We start from the raw sequence: 23,987 nt of genomic DNA on the forward strand, positions 1-23,987 counted from the left end.
CATAAAAAATTTTGTATTATTGTCTTAAGTTGCGGCTAACCCAAACAACATTATGTCAGGACTAGATTCTTATAAAGTAATAGTTGTTTACTTTAGAAATGACTATGGTTTATCTCTGGGAAAACTTTTTCATGTAACTGTACAGCCTTACCGTATGAAATATCAAATAATTAAACATTTTTTAAAATTATTTCTTTCTGTTTGAGATGGCTAAATAATGGGTGTGTTGTGTGAAATAATATCAGTATTAATTGGGATAATAACAAAAACCTTCAGTTCCAGAAGAAGTCTGGAGAAACAAAACACTTTAATTACAATAACTAATTGGACTATGCTTACCGTTAAGTTGGTCTATCTTCTAATTTTCAAAAAGTTACTACAGACGTGTCTTTCTTTACGTTCTTAGTCTAGCCTCCATCTGGACGTCGAGAAACAGGGACAGTTCAAGAAGCTTACCCCACTGCCTGGCAGCCACCCTTGACATCCCCGCCCTACCCCCAGCCATCCAACACCAATTCATGAATTTTTTTAAAAAATAAACTTAGCTAGATATTTAGATCAATATTTTGATCAAGTCATCAAACGCAATAAATGGACAAAATTAAGTTTCAAATATAAGAACTCTTTTTTTGTGTGGACGGTTTATGAGGTTGAAATGTACATTATGTAGCATCCCTTACCCTGGGGCTGTTGATATACGAGACATGGGTTTATCAAGAAGTCTTAAACAGCTTTGAAAGTTAGGTTCCAAGCTTTAAAGACAAGCCTTTCTAAATGTCAAAGTGCACTATAAGTGACCTTCTGGCTACACCTGTTGGAGCTGTGCTCTGACCAGCGGTGCGTTAAAAAATGTTTTTTTATTGATGTTACTCACGCTACACAACACACCGCCACAGAGTTTTGAGTCCGTTGATAAGCTTGCGTGCTGTTTGCTCTCAATCCCAAGCTACCCTCTTCGGCCCCACCCCCATTCTCCGCACATACACATACTTTGAACAATGTTTGGGGCGCATTAAATCTCATCTTAGTGTGAAAAGAGACCAAGGCCCACAGCCGAGTTCTCCCTGCTTGATTGCGGAAGGGACCTGCCTGAGAACATAGTGTTCAAAACAATTAACGTTGACTCTAAAAATAGACTAATGATAAAAGTCCCGCTACCCACCTCTCCATACACACACACGAAAGTACATTACCTTTCTTTTCCACGCAATATGAATGTACCTTTAAGTGTACCACTTCATTGATGTTTTCCTGTTCGTCGTAACTTTTGCCTACTAGAGTAACACCTTTAGTAAAATCACTAGGTCTAGAAAGCCTTCAGGAGAGAAGACTTATAAGTAAAGTAGCAATGATACATAAACACCGAACCATAATCTTCACACACAAAAAAACAAAATCTAATAAAATACTCTGAAAGAGACAAAGATATTCGCCGTAATACATTCCATATGCTCTTTCTTCCCTAGTGCTATTAGAGCATGGAATGGGTTGTCCGAGCCAGCCAGGAAAACCAGTGACTTGGCAGAATTTAAGTCATTGGTTTACATGCATGACGCATAGGCAGTAAGGATGTAATCATTTTCGTTTATGAAGTAGCGTCTGTATTAAATAAGAAGATAATGTGCCTTTGATTTTAGTACTTCATGAACTATACTGGGGGAAACAAGCTTACATAAAGACCAACACAAAAAGATATTAACATTGTTTTTAACAAGAAACGAATATACATAAGGCAAGAAAATAAATATATGAAGCATCACAAGATATAAGAACATTATGAAGTACAGTAATGATTCTGTATGTTTGGGGTGTATTGTCTTATATGCGTATGTGTGTCCCAACTCAATTATTTTAATTCACTGTTTGAAGATCCGTGTACATTTCATCTTGCCAGTCAGCATCTTTAAAAGTATTAGAAGAAATATCTTGCTTGACTATTTTTATTTTGTCTATTCACAGTGACTGGAAGTTCTCAGCTTCACAGGTCCCACTTTCACAATTCACTTCATCCATGGATACCCGACGCCTCCAAATCCATGGTGCCGCACGCTCACTCCAGCTGGATGCCTCCGTCGTTCGGGTCATCCAAGTCGCTGACTCACTCTGGCGGCCACACGTCCCTCCCAGTCCATCCGGCCACCTCGGCCATTGTGACGTCGTCTCTGGTGTCCTTTCCGCCAACGCCGCCGAAGGACGTCACCCCGGAGAACAGTCACAACCACAACAGCCACAACAACAGCAGCGTCTCCAGTGCGGGTGCGGCCAACCCAAACATCGGCTCCAGCGGAAGCATCGTCACAAGCGGCAGCGTCAGCGCCAACAATAACAACAATAACAACAACAACAACAACAACAATAACAGCAGCGCGAGCTCCAATAATAACTCCAGCACAAACAATAACAACATCACCTCTGGGCTGTCCGCCCTGGGCTCCCCAGACGCATACGCCCCTGGTGAATACAAGGACTACAAAGATTACAAGGACTACAAAAGCGCGACGTCAGCGTCGCTCAAGCTGGAGTCATCTGGAGCCTCGGAGGGGATCTCGTTCTTGGGATCCCACGGCGCCCACGGACACCACCACTCCGCCTCCCATACCGCCCACCCCGTCCCCACATACCCAGCGTACATGTCCAGCGATCACTACGGCAGCGGCCCTCTGGGATACCACACATCGAGTGTATTCAAGACGTCCCCTTCATCAACATCTCTGTCCAGTCGACCTCGAGCCAAAACAAGGTCAAGCACAGGTGGGTCAAACCTTCTTCTCTATCAAATTAAACTATCACAGGCATTATTGAAAACGTCCATGCAATAAGAATTTCTTATATCTGATAATCTAATTACATATCGAGTCTATGATACGATTATTGTTGAAACAAAACTTTTATCAATGAAAGCAAAATGTGGATTCACATTTTGTCATCTTTTCGATTGTAGTTCAGCATTTTGATTGAATAGATAACGGCTATATTAATAGACTACCTATATAGGAAAAGCATTACTTCTTAATAAACTTCTTAGTTTTGTTGGATTTGACTGGTTCGATCTTTAACCGCGCATCCAAGACTAAAAGCACACTATCTTATGGTGTTTCGTTATTTCATAAGGGATGTCATCTTTGCCAGTTTTGTTGGTCTACAAATAAATATTACAGTAAATACGTATACTGTGCAGATGCATCAGTTTCGTTTATGTTTAAAAGTTTCCCGATGTAGAGAGCCAACTTAACAAAGGTCGTCAATTGTAAGAGCCGTAAGCATTACATTTGTAGTAAGTAACTAAATATGGAAAAAGCAACTTTATGATGTTATTGTTAATATTTTCAGCTGCTGTAGACTTTCTTTGAATACACGTTGTCCTTTTTACAATGATTTCATCAATTTTACTATTGGCATCATTACGTATGAAGGTTAATGATTACAAAGTCTACACAATTATTAAAACTATTTTTTTGTGTGTATGTTATCTTTCGTTCTCTAATTAGCAAATAAATAAATGAATGCCTTGATCAAAGGCAGTATGGCATTGTCAGAAATGTGGTTAAGTCTATCATGAATAAAATTGGTCAATGTTGCCAGTTTCCACGTGATACAATTTTCGCCCACTTAAAGTGTCTAGTTCTAACTAGGAGTACAATCTCTCATTACTTGTGTCTCTATCGAGGTAGCCACTCTTGGTTTCAAGTTACACGTTCCTCTTGCTATGAAGGGAGTCCGAGGAGATGTCGACAGGAGTTAGTAAGCGCTCCCACTAGTGGTGTCACCTCGAGCGCCCTGTCCACCACCAGGCTTCAGTTACAAAAAGTCAGTGAGCGATTACAGCATCGCCAAGCAGGAGACGCAATGTAACATCTTGGGAGCGAAGACGCTGGAAGGGTGATGGTCGATTTCCAAGCAAAACCTTAGCTACGAATCCCCAGTAGAGTCAGGGTTGGGGGAAGCGGGTCAGAAGTCAGACGGACGATATCCCGCTGGGGGGGGGGGATAACTTTGAAAACAACTTTTTCATTCAAGTGGATTTCCTTGAATATTTGCTGAGCTCTTCGTAAAATTTTATTTCACTTCCCCGTTAAGTTTGCTATCACATGAGCTCACAAACTAGATTATCACTTTCTCATGCCGAATAGCTCTTATTTGTTAGTCACGTGGACGACGGGAAAATATATTAGCTGAAATAACTCTTATGGGTACCTGACACTAGTTGGGGAAAAGTAAAGTAGTTTGGTCGTTGTGCTGGCTATATGACAACCACGTTAACCGTCGGCCATAACAACAGATGACCTTTACGTCATCTGTATTATAAATCGAACAATCTAGATCTAATGCTTCGATATATATATATATATATATATATTCATTTGCTATTTAAAGCACAGCAACATATTTGATGTTTTCATTATTGCGTTAAGAGAAGAAAGTCAATATTTGGAGACGTCCAGCACTCATCTGGGTTTCTTTACCTCCCTCCCCCCCTTCCCAAAATGAATAGCCTAGGGCCCCTAGGGGATGTCCTAGACATTCCTCCGACCCAACAGGTTATCAAATGTTAATGAATTAATTATTTTTGTTTTGTGTTGATGTTAATATCTGTCTCAAAGTTTGATTTTAAAATGTTATGAGAAAAAAAACAACAAACAATCTAAATTGATGAGGGACAGGAAAGTCTCTAAATATGAAACGACGTGAACATTTGAGTTCGGATATGTTCAGGGCTTACAAAAGACAAAAGTGTGTGGTGGAGATACGTTTCTGTCATACGCTCTCCTGAAAGCGCTTAGAAATGATTATTAACAGGAATTTATGGTTTCAATTTAGAAATTAATGGGGAAATAATCAGTGCAATCCAATATCACTTTATATTGATCTATGTGTTCTTTTGCTTGGTTAACGTGTCGCGGAGGGTCCTTCAGAGTCGAACACATGAACATCCTAGTCCAAACCTCCCGCAGAACGGCTTAAAAATGGGAGCGGGCGGGTTTCGAATCCGGGACTATCGAGACGACTGTCCAGAGCGTACACCACATGACCACGCGGCCACCCACCAGTAGCCTGCCCTTTATTGCTTGCATTTAGAGATTTAATTTGATACTCCGTTTTGAAGTGAAAGATAACATGTCAAAATGTATTATTAGACTCACTGCTACTCTACCACCACGCACCGAGCACCTCCAGGCTCTTGTTTTAAATAAGATTCATAACAAACTGTAATATGTTAATATTAGTCTTTACAAAATAAAAAAAAAAACAATGTCTATTCTCTAATATCTATTTCCAACATTTCTCTTTTTATTTTAAATATTATTTAAAGAAATTTGTTCAAATCTGAATATTTTACAGAGAAAAAAAAAAGGGGGGGGGTAGTCAAATTTGTCCCTACGTCATTCTTCATCCAAGGGTTATTACTCTGGTTGAGAAAACAATTATCTGCACATCTGAAGTGTTTGTTTTGAGTAGCGCTGTAAGCGTGTCTGCATATGTGCAGTGGCTACTTCAACCAGATACTTATATCTATAGATAGACTGCCCTCTCTACGTCTAGTGAAGGGGCCTTTATCTGAATATCATCACAAATGCTAGAAGGAGGCTTGGGGTGGGGATAGGAAGCTGGAAGGGATACGCTATCTGGAAAGTCAACTAATCATACAAAATCTTCATTCAAGTGTTGTAAAGATTCAGAAAGAAAATTTTCCCCTTAACATTGGGGGTGGTGGGGGAGCTCATTTGTTATTTAAAGCATTATATTTGATGTTTTCATTATCGCATTGAGAGAAGGAAGTCAATGTTTTGAGACGTCCAGCACTCATTGGGGTTTCTTTACCCCCCCCTTTTTTTTTCCCCACAAAAAAACAACAACACAAAAACATTAATAGGCGTGGGGATGTCCTAGGCATTCCAAAATTCCCAGCATTCACCGGGACTCGAACTCCACTTTATCACTTGGCCTCTAGGTCAAGCACTTGACCATTGCTTAGCTTGAGATGTTAGAAATGAAGTTTTGTAAAAAAAAAAAAATGAAAGGAACATTACACAAACTCATGGCAAGACAGAGCGATGGGGGATATACAGTAGAGGTCGAGCTTGTCTTTGCATTTTGTTGCAGCGTTCGTGGGCTCAAATCCAACCGAAGTCTCACTGACATTTATATTTTGACTACTAGTAATATTAATGGAATAAAACTATTCTGTAATTTGTCGAAGTCAAGCTAATTTAACAAATGGAAACTAAAAATCTTGTTTAGAGATTTCTTAAGCGAAACCCATTTCTTCCCCTCCACATATTAACAAAATAACAATTTCCATCGAAATCTAGAGAGCCAGGAAGTCGGTTGTTAAGTTCACAGTTTAAAGTGTCCAGCGGTCATCGTTCTTGTCATGTGGCCAGCTTAAGGACTCGCCGCCCTACTTCCATTGCCACTAATACTCCAGCCTCAAACGGAACTTGAACTGGAAACATTTTCATTTGGTCACTAAGATCCGATCTCTTCCCTTTCAAATAACAATAAAACGAAGTATACTGGAACATTTTGTGTAGAAATTAAAGTTTTATATAAATACAAGCTGGAAGTGCGGTGGCTGAGTGGTAAAACGCTTGACTTCCGAACCGGAGGCTCTCGGGTTCAAATTTTGGTAAAAGACAGAAATTTTTAATTTTTGGATCTTTAGGGCGCATAAATCCAAACAGCTCTAATGGTGCCTTACATTGGGAAAAGTAAAGGCGGTTGGTCGTTGTGATGGCCACATGACACTCTCGTTAAACCGTGACAGAAACAGATGACCTTTACATCATCTGCTAAGAAGATCGCGTGGTCTGAAAGGGGAACTTTACAAACTACAAGAGACTGGTCTCTAAATGAACTTATCCTTTAATAGTACAGAGTGATCGCCTCCTAAATACCTCATAGTCTTGTTTTAAAAACAAAATAATGTAATGACTATGTCGTAGAAAACAACTCTAATATGTAACAACGCTAAATCTGGGAAAGAAGAGCCCTCAGTTACCCTTGTGTTACCAAATTCACTGAATAGCTAATTAATGAGAATATACGCGCTTAAATAAATGGGAAGTTTAGAGATATAACGTATTTATGCCTGGCAAGGGAACAGTCTATATTTAGCCTATAGTACATGAGCGTTGAATAACCCAACAACCTGAAGTGGCGGTAATGTAAGAGGCCCTCGTGATTTCTCTCACGCCAATAGCGCATGCGTAGATCTTTGAGAGCCAATGGGAAACTTTATCGCGCTGGCCGTGGGATGGCGCCTAGTCTCGTAGTGCCATTAAAGCCCAGGATTTCTGTCGTCTGCAGTTTTCCCCCTTCCGGTGACCAGCGTAACCGTTAAAGGAGGTGATAGTACCATCTGTCCGTAAGGTCTACAGTGTAAGTACCATCTGTCCGTAAGGTCTACAGTTTTAGTACTTTTTTTTTTTATTTTGTAGTACCCATCTCCAATTAGGACTGCTTTTTTTCTCCCGCTTAACCAGAGAGAGAGAGAGAGAGAGAGTGTGTGTAAGAAAAAACTCTTATATAACAGTTAGCATTAGAATTTTCTTGTGAGAACTTTGTATCAATTACGTAACTCTTAAGAGAGAGGCGACGTTACATCCAAAAGTTGTCCTTTTAAAAAAAAAATCGTTTCACTAGTTAACAATGCTAACGTCTTGATATATTGAGTACTTTGTCCATTGGCCCTTTGTTTTTGTTTTTTTATCTTCTGGTTTCTATCTGATCAGAGTTGGTCAATCTGTTGTGACGAGTTAATTTGGGACTTTAAGAATGTTACGAGCGTGTGTTCCATTGGCTAGACGTTAACGATGATTTCTGCCTCTGGATCATCTTCTAGCGGCGCTGACTTTCCAAAACTATGTCCGATAATTTAAACTTATTGGTCGCCTTTAGTTCAAATGAACTGATTGAATTATCTCATAGTGGTCATTTGTTGTGGTCAGAACGTTATCGCCCACACCCAGCAGGTCTTCCCTCTTAAGGCAGATGTTTGGTTCCAAAGGGAACGGAAGTGCCCGATACAGCTTGAAATTAGCAGACGTAGCAGGTTCTGTCAGCACTAGGTGCTGCATGCTGCCTGTTTGAGCTTATCGCAAGGCATCGGTGTCTAGATTTGCAGTTTTCTTTCTTTTTTGGGTGGGTAGCCAACCTAGGCTTAGAAATCTCTCCTATTCGAAAACAAATATGTATAGATCTAAAACATCGGTTTGGTGATCGTAGTGAGAGCCATAATCGTTTTTAATAATACGCTATACCCTAAACGGACATCAGATGTGGAAAAATATGAAGGTCGAAACTGGAATTGTGTAGTCTTGTGAAGAAATGCATTTATCCTAATCTTCGGAATTATTTTTATTCCGTAGAAAATGAAACTTGTAATGAAGTGTAAATTCTGTTTTTGAAGATTGAAACAATTGTATTGGTCAGTTTTAACTGTCATGAAAATTATTTTTTTAAATTTCTGCACGTCATGATATTGTGGGTCAGACCTTGAAATTTCTATGTCAAGTTGTACAATGTGACTCTGAGAACCATTTGAATAGACAATTAGTTTTTAAATTGGTCCCGTGAGTAGTTGGATATGGTGTAGCTTTAATTAGGTCACAGACGTGTGAGAGTCCTACAGGGTGTAAGTAGGAAGTGCTCTTGAAAACTAGACAGCCCCCTCCCCCCCACCGAGCGCTCGACCCGCTCACACACACACACACACACACACACACACACACACACACACACACACACACACACACACACAGTGACAAACATATATCTCTGTCACACACTCAATTAAAACAACAACAACGCTGAGACAAAACAGAGGACTAGGGAAGTTAGCTAGAAAGGTCAGCAAGAGACAGATTGACCGCTGGTGATCTGGACATGGTATTTAAATCTTCTGAATTGTCTACTTCTGTGAGATATTTTCTCAAGAAGCTATATCCCTCCAATTAGTTTAGTAATTTTCTCTTTCTCTCCTAACTGACGATAGCAAAGTTAATTTGATCCCATTCAACTAAAATAATTTTTGTTTTTATAGCAAGCATTCTCCTATAATTCTATACCTAATATAACATTTCCTGATAACAAACAAAAAAGTTATTGAAGTTTAATCATAACAGAGTAGTGAAACACAAATCAGGAAAGTGAATAATTCCTTCGGAACGTGGAAAATAATTACGGAGAGAAAGAGTTAATACGTCGATGCGAGTCGAACCGAATTCAGACCCTGGCCCTGTGCAGATGCATCAGATGTTCAAATACACAACACAAACGCTAAACCATTTCCATTAAGGCAAGAACTAAAATGTGTTTTATAGTATAGTCGGGGTGGTCCAAAATGTTTGTTTTGATGCGTCTATACACCTGCATATACTAACCCTAACACTAGTCCCCACACTTTTAGACTTGTCTATATTTACAAAAATCAAATATATAGGTCAGCGCTGGGTCTTCCTGGTTACGTACGATGTCACAATCCTTCTTTATACTCAAACTTGTATTTTATGACCAAATAAAATGTAACTTCATCACGTAAGTAACGCCTGTTAACGACCTTGACCCTGTTTACGATTTCTGCTTATTTACGACCACACATTGGTTGATTGAGTTCCATGTGAACAACTAACAAACTCGAGTTGGCCTTCACACTTGCTGTGGGAGACGTATACTAGAGCAGACGTTCGAAACATATGTTCCTTGTTTGTCACCTGATTATTTCTTCCGGGTCATGGTTCCCATAAGGCTCAGACCCAATTATCTGTTTATTTCCGGAAAACAAAAGTCATTTCCGCTTCTGCAATCACACGTGTATGAGCTACTTGAGCTTTTCAAGCAGCATCGAATTTATAGCAATGATTACAAAACTAAAGATCTTCCCAGTATAATGTTAGCCTTGAACATTTTTCGAATGTTTCCTGTATTTATTTATTCTTTGGTTTATCTAAAATGTTAAGTTATTGGAAACCATTTTTTTTAAATATTTTATCTTATTGCTTTGGTAAATCCCGTGTTTATTGTTGTAGCATGCTCAGATTCATTCTATTTTGTCGATATGTGTGTGTGGGCGAGACCATTCGTTCTAGAGGGCCTCAACCCTCACCTGAAACGTCACAACCTGTGGGCAGTTTTAGACCAATAGCTTGTTGCCGCGTCACAGGTCTGTTCGACGTGGCAACGAGCTATTGGTCTAAACTGCCCACAGGTTGTGACGTTGCAGGTCAGTGTTCAAGCCTTCTTTAACACTTGGTCTCGGTGTGGGAGGGGGAAAAGGTTTAGCTGCTTCCTGCAGTCAATCACAGCTCAGTTTGAGCTAAAAATAGATTAAAATATCAAGGCTTATATTAGGATTCGAAGTACAGCCACCTCAATAGGTATCTCGCAGTTGAAGCTACTCGGCCACACATATTTTCAAAAGTTTTAATTACTTAGAAAACTATTAAAGCAGGTGGGCACACCATCGGCCTGTCACAAACAAATTACAATGACATTTGTTCAGTCTCTTGCCTTGTCTAAGTCAACAATGGACTGTTGCAACATTACGTTTTTTTTGTTTTTAATATCTGTAAATGCTGTGGTGTTAGAGTTATTTTTATCCTAATCTAACTCTCTCCCCCCCCCCATCTCCTCTCTTCTATTACAGAAGGACGTGAGTGCGTGAACTGTGGCGCCACGTCCACTCCACTGTGGCGCCGAGATGGCACTGGACATTACTTGTGTAACGCCTGTGGACTGTACCATAAGATGAACGGCTCGAACCGACCTCTCATCAAGCCCAAGCGCCGCCTGGTGAGTGATGTGCGTATGATTATATCATCAAAGTAGTTTTTTTTTTCTGTAATCCGACCTGTCTAGCATTTTTGTCTAGAATAGTCTTAACCCTAGGTCGCTGTGGGTTACTTGGAATTCGCAATCGGTTCTTTGAAATTTAGAAGCTCGATAAAGATTATGCAAACCAAAGTGGTCATGTAGGATTAACAAGCTAACATGTTAGAAGTGACTCGTTGCGACGAAAAGTTGCCAAAAGTTACTGACTGGCCTATATGTTGTTATTCTTTTATTGACCATTTAAGAAACTACAATTTTAATGTATTTTAAATTCTATTTTATTGATCAATTCTAATGAACCGGGTAACAAAAAAGAAGGAACAAAAATTGTGTTACATCAACATATAAATTTTTTTTGATTGAAGATATAGATTATGTACACTTAGAAATAGTGCTTTTTTCGTACTCAGTGATTAGGTGCGGTACTCAGTGATGAATTGACTAACTTTTAACTACTAATGTATTAATATTAATAATAAACGTTAAAATACAAGAAACGTATTTTTTTTTCCACATTGAAAAAGGTGCCGGTACTTGAAAACCATTTAAAAAAAACAATCTAACAAAGACGATGATCTCTTTGCGCATTCTTATAAAAATGGAGGCACAGTTAAACAGCAAGCTTTTTTTGGTGTATCCGGTGTAGAGAAGACGAAAGTATTTGACAAACTAGTGGATTTCTGGGCAGTTGTTGTACTGTAGTATCAAAGTATTGACAAACTAGTGGATTTCTGGGCAGTTGTTGTACTGTAGTATCAAAGTATTGACAAACTAGTGGATTTCTGGGCAGTTGTTGTACTGTAGTATCAAAGTATTTGACAAACTAGTGGATTTCTGGGCAGTTGTTGCACTGTAGTATCAAAGTATTTGACAAACTAGTGGATTTCTGGGCAGTTGTTGTACTGTAGTATCAAAGTATTTGACAAACTAGTGGATTTCTGGGCAGTTGTTGTACTGTAGTATCAAAGTATTGACAAACTAGTGGATTTCTGGGCAGTTGTTGTACTGTAGTATCAAAGTATTTGACAAACTAGTGGATTTCTGGGCAGTTGTTGTACTGTAGTATCAAAGTATTTGACAAACTAGTGGATTTCTGGGCAGTTGTTGCACTGTAGTATCAAAGTATTTGACAAACTAGTGGATTTCTGGGCAGTTGTTGTACTGTAGTATCAAAGTATTTGACAAACTAGTGGATTTCTGGGCAGTTGTTGTACTGTAGTATCAAAGTATTTGACAAACTAGTGGATTTCTGGGCAGTTATTGTACTGTAGTATCAAAGTATTTGACAAACTAGTGGATTTCTGGGCAGTTGTTGTACTGTAGTATCAAAGTATTTGACAAACTAGTGGATTTCTGGGCAGTTGTTGTACTGTAGTATCAAAGTATTGACAAACTAGTGGATTTCTGGGCAGTTGTTGCACTGTAGTATCAAAGTATTGACAAACTAGTGGATTTCTGGGCAGTTGTTGCACTGTAGTATCAAAGTATTAACAAACTAGTGGATTTCTGGGCAGTTGTTGCACTGTAGTATCAAAGTATTGACAAACTAGTGGATTTCTGGGCAGTTGTTGCACTGTAGTATCAAAGTATTGACAAACTAGTGGATTTCTGGGCAGTTGTTGCACTGTAGTATCAAAGTATTGACAAACTAGTGGATTTCTGGGCAGTTGTTGCACTGTAGTATCAAAGTATTGACAAACTAGTGGATTTCTGGGCAGTTGTTGCACTGTAGTATCAAAGTATTGACAAACTAGTGGATTTCTGGGCAGTTGTTGCACTGTAGTATCAAAGTATTGACAAACTAGTGGATTTCTGGGCAGTTGTTGCACTGTAGTATCAAAGTATTGACAAACTAGTGGATTTCTGGGCAGTTGTTGTACTGTAGTATCAAAGTATTGACAAACTAGTGGATTTCTGGGCAGTTGTTGTACTGTAGTATCAAAGTATTGACAAACTAGTGGATTTCTGGGCAGTTGTTGTACTGTAGTATCAAATTATACAAACAAAAAACAAAGAGAAGATCACTGCGAATAAAAAAAAACATGAAAATTCCAATCAAAACTTTCAGAGTGAAACTGCCCACTAAAAACCACTAAATAAAATGTACACATTACGAAGTTCAATATAAAATTAAAGTTTAATTGTTTTCATTATGTACAGAACGTACAAGGGAACAAATAGTGAACGAAACAAATCACAAAATGTTTCAGCTTATCTTACGACAGTATCATCGACTATGATTTTAGTTCCTTCATATAGAACATACACACAGCTTATTACTATATACACATCAATCCAAATGATAATCGATATCTGATACGGTGATAGGTGATTTCTTGTAAAATATCAAGGACTAAATATTAAGAAGGCAGTAACCGAAAGTATAATCACCAAAACATGACATTTTATTACCATGGCTGTAAAGGTGAGGTTCTCACCCTGTAAATAATGTTACGCTATCATTTCAGTCTGGCCTGGAGTGGGAAAATGTCTGAATGCTTTTCTTTCATAGTGAGAGTCTATTCTCCGTTTCTTGTAGAAAAAGCGTTAAGGTCACCCCGCCAAGGTTATACTGTCGAGGCGACAGCCCAACGCCACTCCATCAATGTCATAATGTTGATGTAACAATATTAAAGTCACAGTGTCAAGGTCAACCCGTCAAGGTAATAATGTCGAAGTCGTCGTGTCAAAGTCACTTTCAAGGTCATAATGTAGATGTCACAGTGTTCAAGGTCATAATGTCGATGCCACCGTTTCAAAGTCACACTATAAAGGTCACAGTATCCAGTATCCTGCTAGCGAAACAATCGTTTTCAATGCATTAGCATTCAGATAAAATAGTTCCGCCACTGCATCACCGGGTGAAGACTGCATGCACCTTAGAATCAGCATCAAGTAGTAGCATTGATGACTGATGATTGACTTCCGTTTCCCTTCTATTTAACTAGACGTGGTTTTAGTAAATACCCTGGGGGGGGGGGGGAGAGTCATGAAACAAAAAAAATAATTTTTCCGTGCAACGCTGTTGCAATCATGGACAGACGTAGCTTGGGCGTGTGGTCGGACATGGCCCACGGCGAGCAGACATCAAAAGAATGTCACGTGAACGAATGCGCATTTCGTCCGAGTTAATCTTTATAAAGTAAAGGAGATATCCAGAAGTAGAGTCCATGTTTATGGAAACTCAGCCAGCCATGGCTAATGTGACCACAAAGACAGGCCTTATTATTATTATTTTATAAAATTGTACTTGTTTATGTGTGTATGGGTGTGTGTGTCATTAATCTTGTACTGGTGGCGTCGGGTGTAAAAGTCACGTGATTTCAGAAAGGCCTCATGCCGACCTGACACAAATCACTTGTAGTCCTTATAAAGATTTCGGAAAGACCTCATGTAGGCTTCCTTTTCTTCTGCGGCTCTGGAAAGGCATCATCACTCAGGCAACTGCTTTGTCTCCCTTAGTTCGATTTGCTTGTCTTACCATTTAGCCGAGTAGGTAGAAGAGGAACTGGGGTTGCAGACTGGGGTGGAGGAGGACAAGTGACTAGCAAATAGTTTCTACATTAATACTCCTTCAACACAGTCAACAATCCGCATCAAACTAGCCTAAATACACTTCACCAATCTGAATTGTTCCTTTCTGTCAACACTCGCCACAGCCTCAGATTTCTCGACTCCCTAAGTCTCTTTTATTTTTTATTTTTTATTTGGGGGACTTCCGCTATCCAGACTCCGTGTTTAACTAAAGGGGAGGGGGGTATGGGGGAGTGGGGAAAGGCGATCACTTAAGTCAGCTATGCGTGACGCCTGCTAGTCAAGTCAGGTCAAGCAAGTGAATGAACACAGGGTCGGCACAAAAGTAAATACAAACAAAGTGTGCACATAATAAGTGGGTGGGTGGGGCAGCCAAGGATGCGCTGAATCAAGAAGCGACTGAAACATGTTCAAATCCTTTCGTACTGTTAGAGTCTACCTTCTGCATGCTAAGAGTTTAGGTCAGGAAAAATGAAAGGGAGGGCGGGGGGGGGGTAAATTGTTATTTTTTCTATTCTTCTGCTGACTTTTCTCCCTCTCTCTTTCTCTCTTTTTTTTTCTCTTGCTTTCTCTCTTTTTTTTCACACTCTCTTTACTGTGATTACACCAATATTAAAAATAATTTTTTGATATGTCCAAATCAAGGAAGAACAACAGCACTATACTACGTGTGCACGCTTTTCTATAGAAACACATAAATAGGAGAGAAGAAATAAAACATGTAAATACAAACCTCGTTCGCTATCTAAAATAGCATGTCAAATATTTACATTATATTTAGATCGAGCAGCAATACCTATAACACTGGCATGGACTTTAGACATTCATACTGTGCCTGACATCTTTCAAGTTTAAATAAACTCTCATAGTTATACACAACAAATAAAAAGTGTTTGATAGATCTGAGATATTTTCTTGAGACCTATCCGAACGAAACTCTGTTGAGGGTATAACTTTGTCCATCTACTAAAATAATTGAAATTCCTCCTTCATTGCATAGAATAGTCTGAGATTCTTAATAGGTAAATTATAATAATACATATGTTAAAGATTTACGACTGATTGCTGAGTAGCCACTATGAAATTCGCACACTGATAAAATAATTTTATAAAATCAATCACGGCTTTAGTGTCAAGACAGACCCAAAACTAGAAAACAACCAAAAAAAAAAACTTTTTCAAAAGGACAGTATCTTTTTTATACAAGTTATATTTCGATCTTAATAAATAATTAATGCTTGATTTTTATAATAACATATTTTTTTACCCGCCACATCTCCTACTTTTTATTCTTTAAAAAAAATTATTATATTCAAACTAGAGTTTTCCCAGTGCGGCCAACGAGCTAGTAATTCTTTGCCCAACAATATACAGCAACTGTCAAAATTCTGGGAAAATCGTCCGAGCCGTTTTCGAGATCCAGGTTTTTCCACCCAAACCAAGGAGAGACTAAGGCAATCCTAAGTACGGGCAATAAGATGTATTGCCTAAATATTCTTAGTTAACAAAAGTGACGTTGTTCGGAAAGATAAGACAAGATAGGATAAGAAGTGACCAAGTATAACAAAGAAGAAAGGACGCTCATGTTGAGTGCAAGTATGTACGCCTGCTCTCTGTACTCGATGTCTTCGTCCTTGTGGAGAGTTAGGTCAACACACGTCTCAGACACGCGGGAAACGTTTGCCCATCACAATGGGCTTGGTGCAGGGATCAGTTACAACGGTTCGATGGCGTACGAGTGCCGCGGACAGAGCGCGAGGCACGAGCCGAGCAGTAGACACTTCAGTGGGCTTTTAGGAAATACTTTTTTTTTTTAAATATATAAACTTCAAGCTCTATATGACAGGGAAACTGCTTTTTTTAAAAAAAAAAAACTTGAATGCTCATACTTTTCTAATGACAACCGCTTTGAGGATACTAGCAAACTAAAAATTAAAAGCCAACTCAAGTCTTAGACTCAAACACACATGTACACTTACAGGCACAAGTTACTTTTTATCAAGGACAAAGATTTGTTCCCATGTTTAAGTCTAGAACAATTGTTCTCAACCCACATTAGGCCAGAAATTTGAGTTTCCATGGCTCTAATGTTATTTACATTACAATACAGTGTTAAAAAAAGGTTTGGAGGTCACTGCCGTAGAAATAACAAACGGACTCAATCTTCGCGTATTTTATACAAAGTTCCCAGTTATAAGATTAAATGAACATGTTACTAGATCTTGAAAGTGACCATCTCCGATCTGCATACTTTGGTTTCAATGGTTCTCAAAGTTGAAATGTCGGGAAACCGGAAAGAGAGATAGGTGGAGACACCATTCTGCAGAGCTTAGTAACTAAATATTGTCTTGTGGAAGCAAAGAAACTTGGTAAAGGTGGGGGAGGCGATGTAATGGAGAGAGAGAGAGAGAGAGAGAAAACGAAAACATGACGACAGATATCGTGGGAAATGTGCGGCCCGCAAGAAGTTTCCGATGGCGGAACCAAAGTGGGGATGTTATTGAATATGGTTGACCCACGACCTGGTTCTTGTGATCTGTAGGACACAGAGCGGCTGGGGGAGATGGTGTCAAGAGCTGAAGCTGTGGCGTCAGAAGTTATACAGCCGTTAATATTTCTAACCTAGCCAAGTTTCTTTGACTTGCCCGGTGATTTCTTGTTCGTCCATTTGTTTTAACATTTTAACATTTGTTTCCATTTAGAGATGAGCTCCTGTGTGTCTAGTTTCACACATTTGGTTCAAAGGTCATTGTGATATTCTGATTGAGTAACAGAGTTTGTCCTACAGTAACCCAGGATTCAAACCTGAAACATTCGGCTTACCACCTCGCCTTGTCTACTTAAATATGTATTGGGTGGAGCGAGGGAAACAAAACTTTTGTTACAGCCATATCACGTGAACTAATTTAGTGTGCATCCATTGACATAAAAACAACAAAGTACATCTAAAAACAACAAAGTACATCTAAAAACAACAAAGTACATCTAAAAACAACAAAGTACATCTAAAAACAACAAAGTACATATAAAAACAACAAAGTACATCTAAAAACAACAAAGTACATCTAAAAACAACAAAGTACATATAAAAACAACAAAGTACATCTAAAAACAACAAAGTACATCTAAAAACAACAAAGTACATCTAAAAACAACAAAGTACATCTAAAAACAACAAAGTACATCTAAAAACAACAAAGTACATCTAAAAACAACAAAGTACATCTAAAAACAACAAAGTACATATAAAAACAACAAAGTACATCTAAAAACAACAAAGTACATCTAAAAACAACAAAGTACATCTAAAAACAACAAAGTACATCTAAAAACAACAAAGTACATATAAAAACAACAAAGTACATATCATGGTCTTTCTGATAACGTCCGGGACCTTGTCAAATGTGACTTTAGGTTAGAGTAGAGGTTCTCAAACATCGAAGGTCATGGAACATGTCAAAAGAATCCCTTTCGCGAGATCTTATAACTTTCTACCGCAATAGTCGCCAACCTCTTTTTTTCAGCTACCTAAGTCTTTTGGAGAAATAACAAGAGGAAAGAGTATTAGTGAGAAAGAGAAAAGAGAGAGAGAGAGAAAGAGAGAGAGAGAGATTTACATAATACTTTAAAAAACCCGCTGTGAACTATGTCAGCTAAACAAGTTTCCATTTACCTGCATTTCTTACATGATCACTAATTGATCTTTGAACGACACCCGGACTGTATTGGCTCCATACAGGTCAGGGAACACAATTTAAGAACCACTGTGTACTTGTGTCACAATTTCATCAACAACCAAAAATAAAAGTATCCTTTAGAAAACTAAGGACGCTAAGCCCACATTTTTCTGACATTTCAGCGCATTCATTGTACCGTTTGTTGGGTTGTTTGTTCTGTTACATTGTTGGAATTTGAATGATTCGGAGAGATGAACCAGATTCTAGTTCCGGTGACAAGTGTGAATGCACACTAGGACTGTGAAAGAGATTGCAAATAATGGGTAGCCCCTTCATCTTTGATGGTGTCCTTAATTGCACAGAACTGTTCCCTTGAGAGAGCGCTAGCCGGTTGAAAGAGATAGTGAGAATCTATCTATCTATCTATCTATCTATCTATCTATCTATCTATCTATCTATCTATCTATCTATCTATCTATCTATCTATCTATCTATCTATCTGTCTGTCTGTCTGTCTGTCTATCTATCTATCTATCTATCTATCTATCTATCTATCTATCTATCTATCTATCTATCTATCTATCTATCTATCTATCTGTCTGTCTGTCTGTCTGTCTGTCTATCTATCTATCTATCTATCTATCTATCTATCTATCTATCTATCTATCTATCTATCTATCTATCTATCTGTCTGTCTGTCTGTCTGTCTGTCTGTCTGTCTATCGGTTCTTGTCTCCCTAATAAACTCTGAAAGAATATGTAGTATTACTTTTGCCATATTTTAAAAAGTAATTTTCTTACAAGCTATTACGTAACAAAGGCATTCATAGCTATCACGTGAACACAATGCAACGTCCTGATGCACCGTGGCAGCCATTTCTTACGTTGTTACATTACTGGAATCCATACATTTTCGGTGATGTGTTTGTTACCGTTGTTATGAAAGGAAGTGGAGGAATGCGTTGATCTAGCGAATGCCAGATAACAATGTCTTTTGAACTCTATCCCTTTGCTCGGAAGTTTGTCTGGGCCAGTACTGCGCAGTAAATGAGTTAATGAATAGGTCGTAAAAGGAATTTGTAGAATCTTGTCGACTCCCTAGACTTGTGGTATGAGTTTTACAATTTTGTGATCGATAATCCTTGTAGGAACTTTTGAATAGTATTATCAACTACTGGATCGTTTGTATAGAGAGGGTTGTTCGAGAGTCCTTAATATCTACACGGTTAATACAAGACCCATTTACATCCCTAAGTATAGTTTTGGACCGGAGACTTTCTGGAGGACTTGCGACCAACTTTACTCTCTACCACAGTGATGATCAAACTACCGCTCGTGGGCCATATCCGAACTGCTATGCAGTACTATCCGGCACCTTCTGCCTGGTACATGATGACGCCTCAGAACATTGGTTTCGACTCGACGTTGTTGAGCTGTGCTGGGGGCTGTGATGGGGGCTGTGCTGGGAGCTGTGCTGGGGGCTGTGATACACTCCTGTCTGAAAAGTATATTGTCTCCATGTCTACAAGAGTGTACACACTACACACCACTGTTCTACTACACACCATATGTATAGATAATATAGGCATTTACATATTTTGTATTTGGAAATAGTCATTCAGACTGGCAATAACACATTTGAACATTTCAATCAATAGTGTTGCCAAGATAGAAAGAAAATGATGAACCAATAGGGCATCAAAGTCTGGGCTATTTATAACTCCATCTCTCTCTCTCTCTCTTTCTCTCTCGATGTTTATTCAGCTATACTCCAGATATCATTCTAATGAAATGTAGATAAAATATATCATTAAAAAATATTTGAGATTTCCCAATTATATTTTTTTAGATCCAAAAAATTCTTATGATGCAGGCTCGTGATCCTATTAAGTCTTACTCTTCTCAGGATACGTCTGCAGTCACCGTTCAACGAGTGGAATTGACATATTTATTAGAGTGCCACTTGTACAAATATTCGTCTTATTATCTATTCACAGTTGTCTGCATTCTGCAGTAGAAAAATTTTAAAAGAGTTTTAAAAAAAAGAAGAGAGAGAGAGAGAGAGAGAGAAGAGAAAGATGCTAAAATAGACAGAAGTCCGCTCTTGAAAAGAAAAAAAAATGTCTTGCAAGAACCCATTAACGTTATGTCATCTTTTGTCCACATCAAAAGTGCGAGCCTCCAGGTCAACACACACACACACTGGCCCTCTTGCTTTAGTCTGGAGAGATAGAACGAGCGTTTAGAAAGGAGAAATCAAGGGAGGGAGAAAGAGAGACACAATGAATAAGAAAATGTACTGGGTTCACTCACGGGGTGGTCTCAACGATTGTACGCTCACTTACTCTGAGAGATGAGGCTGAGGATGTACGTAGAGGAGGAGGGGGGGGGGAAATGAAACACGGAGCCTTCCTTTAGCTTTTCTCACTTAAGTGGAAGACACGATGTTCTTTTTTTTTTTTTGGGGGGGAGGGGCAGGAGGAGAGAGATTCCACTTGAAGTATGGACTTGTTACCAAAACTTCTAGAAGTATTTGTGTGTAAGTGTTTCTAAGAGTGTGTGAGAGCGAATGCGTGGGAGACAGAGAAAGTGTGGGAGGAGATATTACGTCAAAATTCAATTGGACTCATGGATAAAGCATGTGGTTCATCATAACTAAAATTATCTTTTGAACTTTTCTTATTCTTAAAAAAATACACATTTTAAAAGCTATTCTTACTTTATGTGACTTTTAAAATTGTTCCAGTTATACCGTAGTAAAAAAAAACAACAAAAAACCTCAGTTACACTACAGCATTTCTCACCCTTACTGAGATATGTCATTGAACCTAAACTTCGGCGTCCTTATGTCCTACGCCATTTTTTTTTTACCAATAGCAAATCTTTCTGTCGTCTGCCTAAAGTCGCTTTGCCGCGTTATTTCTTTTTGTGGTTCCTTTTTGTTCGCTTCAGACATAAGGCTGCAGCGTCTGGTGATTACAGATCTCCAGCCAATGGTCTTTTTAGTTACACAAGAGGTTGCAAAGTGAAAAAATTCCAACTTTCCTCTTACGAAGTTTGATGTTGTTGATGGTGTCTGGCCTCATATCAAATGGTTTTGTTCACCTGATATGTTATCGTCTGCTTCAGACATTCAGGTTTTAAAGTATTTGTTGAGCGTCACATTTGGAACCTAAGACATTTTCTACTCAAGCCTCAAGTTCCACCGTATTAAATATGTATACACACACACACGCACACCGGGTGTGGTGGCTGAGTGATAGAGCACTTGGCTAACGAACTCAGGGAAAAGACTGGGATTTTTTAAATTCGGGATTTTTTATTTTAAGAGCGCCACTGACCCCACCAAATTCTTTGGGTACCTGACATATGTTAGGGAAGTAAGGGCAGTTGAACATCATCGTTAGCAGAGGGCATAGAAACATACCTTTTTAGCTGCCCACAAAGATCACAAGGTTGCCTTTTTCACGCGCTCTAAACACATGCACGCGCATTAGACGTTTGACGCTTCAGCTTATAGCAGCCCGGAGAGCGATGCATATGGTCGTCAAGCCGAGCAAGAACAGACGATTGTCAGATTAATTACAATAAATTATCCTTTTTTTATGCTAATGAACATTCGTCTAGTTAGCCGTTTATCACTTTGTCATTATGCTGTGATGAGTGGGGGGGGTGGTGGGGGTGGGGGTAAAAACTTATAGGTGTCAAGATGCAGAGCGGTCAACTTACCCTGAACCCCCCCACCTTCACCCCAAGTGTCATTTGAATATAAATGGTAAGCTAATGTGGTCTAGTTGAACAGCATCCCACCCAAAAACAAAACAGCAGACGAACAGAAATGGAAGAGAAAACGGAAGTAAAAAGAGAGGTTGGGGGAGGGGGGAGAGGGAGGCAAACGTTAATAAGTGATTGGAAGAGCAGCTGAAAAAAAAAAAGAGTGAACCGGGAAGGGGTGAAGACGGGCGGGTGGAAGAGAAATCTCGCGGAAGGCGGCAGTCGTCTGCAGAAATTTCCCGCCTGTCAGTAAACCATGGCAGCAGTTTCAGTGCCAGACGTTGACATGTGTGCTGGCAAAACAAATAAATAAATAAGTCTTTCAGAACAACAGGAGCGTTGACTTTGAAAGAGAAAATTGGATTTTTTAAAAAAAATTTTTGATATCTTTAATTTTTAAAATCTTATTTACATTTAAAAACACTGCCCTGATTAACTCGGTGCATCTTAGCTAAGCTCTGAGTTCAAAACTTAAAAGGCGTGCAAAGTTTGCGTTTGTGTGAATGTATATGTATACTTAGAGAATCATTTTTATATCAATATATGCCAACTAATTTATACCCAAAATATAACTGATTTCATTCTTAAATATGTGAACAAAACCTATTGAATTACAGATTCCATAAAGTAGACAAAATAGCGCGTGTTTACATTATCTACGGACATAATCGCATCTCGTGGTCGTGGTGGTGGTGGGAATCCTGGTGGTCAGCATCATCACAGAACAAACTTTGATAATTACCATCCTGGTTGCATTGGCATGAGCTATTACTTCAAGACCATAAACTTCTTTGCCGTGGATAGTGTCAAATAAACGTACTGATATATATTCCAGTTATTGATGTAAGACGGGCTAGGTTATTAAAAGGTGTTATCTAAAGGTGTTATCTAAAGGTGTTATCTAAAGGTGTTATCTAAAGGTGTTATCTAAAGGTGTTATCTAAAGGTGTTATCTAAAGGTGTTATCTAAAGGTGTTATCCAAAGGCCATGTTCCCAAATAGAGCAAGTAACGTTCTTGAGTAAAGTTGCTGAAAAAAGAATGAAGAAAGTTGGTGGTATGCGCATGCGTATCGCCCTACATAACTATACAATAAACTCGTTGACTACAAAAAAAAAAAAACCATGAAACTCTACTTTTATTAATGGTTTTTGGCAATTAAAAAAAAATCATAATCAGCCTTACCCATGGCTATCTTAAAAACGATGTTATTAAGTAAACTAATTATTTGTAATTCAAAATGCAGCAGACGTGTCGCACAGTATTAGTATGTTTTAGGAGGAGTTTGCTTTTCCATTAAAGCAAAGTGTCAAGTCCTGGTAGACTTACGTTTTAATGATTCACTATTGATGATCTTGCTGTGTCGTAAATGTGTAGTGATATGTCATAGACGGAAGGATTTCCAGTCCTTATTAGTGAGCAAAGGTTGCTTTTATTGAAATCTTACAAATCTTCTCCTGTTCTTTTTTTCTGATTCTATTTTTAGATAAAGCCATTTCATGGTAGGCCTGATAGGTGACGATCTGTGAGTCCTCGGAACATTCTTTGTAAGCCTCTTCTGGCAGACTTGGAATCAAGTTCTGAGGTTAGACCCTTGGGGGAAAACTAGCGAAAACCATGGCGAATTGGGAAAATCGTAAATGTGATAGGGGTGGGAGTCTCGAAGGGTGGAGGTCTCGAAGGGTGGAAGTCTCGAAGGGTTAGGTGGTTGTTCATCTACTTCATAAATTGTTTTCGCACTAAACCAAAAAAAAAAAAAAAAAAAGATTCCACAGTCTCGGAGACCACACGGGGAGACGCAGGGTTTGTCATATGCTCCGTCAAAATGATTCCCCCCTAGTCAGCGCCGACGGAGGGAGCCGGGCGCTCGCAACTGGATACTCTTCATGTCGTGAGCACCGCGGTTTAGCGAGTGTGCTTGTGTGAGTGCCTGCTGGGCAAATCACCGCTCTACTGAACAGCAATCAGCATCCAGGGCTGGTAGAGCCGCCGATGATACACCCGTCAACGGAGGTCTCCCCCCTCCCTTGTTACCGACCGTCGTCTGCTGGGCTGGACTTGGTGGAGTCACTTGCCATCACAGTCTCTGGTGCCTCTGGTCACCTAGCGACGACAGAAGCGTTTGAGGGACAAATTGTTGGTGTCTGCTTGTGTGTTGATATTCGTTTAGTAC

At 39.1% G+C, this 23,987-nt stretch overlaps 1 protein-coding gene across 3 annotated transcripts in view; it reads left to right on the forward strand.

Moving 5' to 3' along the window:
• The window catches only part of LOC106063233 (GATA-binding factor 3-like), a 120,637-nt gene that overhangs the window by 54,235 nt on the left and 42,415 nt on the right, over positions 1 to 23,987 (forward strand). For 2 of the 3 annotated variants that reach the window (XM_056026366.1, XM_056026365.1), the window contains exons 3-4: positions 1,960 to 2,751; positions 10,646 to 10,800. In XM_056026366.1, the coding sequence (XP_055882341.1) occupies positions 1,960 to 2,751; positions 10,646 to 10,800 (947 nt within the window). The remainder of the gene's footprint in view (positions 1 to 1,959; positions 2,752 to 10,645; positions 10,801 to 23,987) is intronic. The other variant, XM_056026367.1, reaches the window with a different exon arrangement.

Source organism: Biomphalaria glabrata, chromosome 4 (assembly GCF_947242115.1).
Source record: "Biomphalaria glabrata chromosome 4, xgBioGlab47.1, whole genome shotgun sequence".
In the NCBI taxonomy this organism is placed as follows: Eukaryota; Metazoa; Mollusca; class Gastropoda; family Planorbidae; genus Biomphalaria; species Biomphalaria glabrata.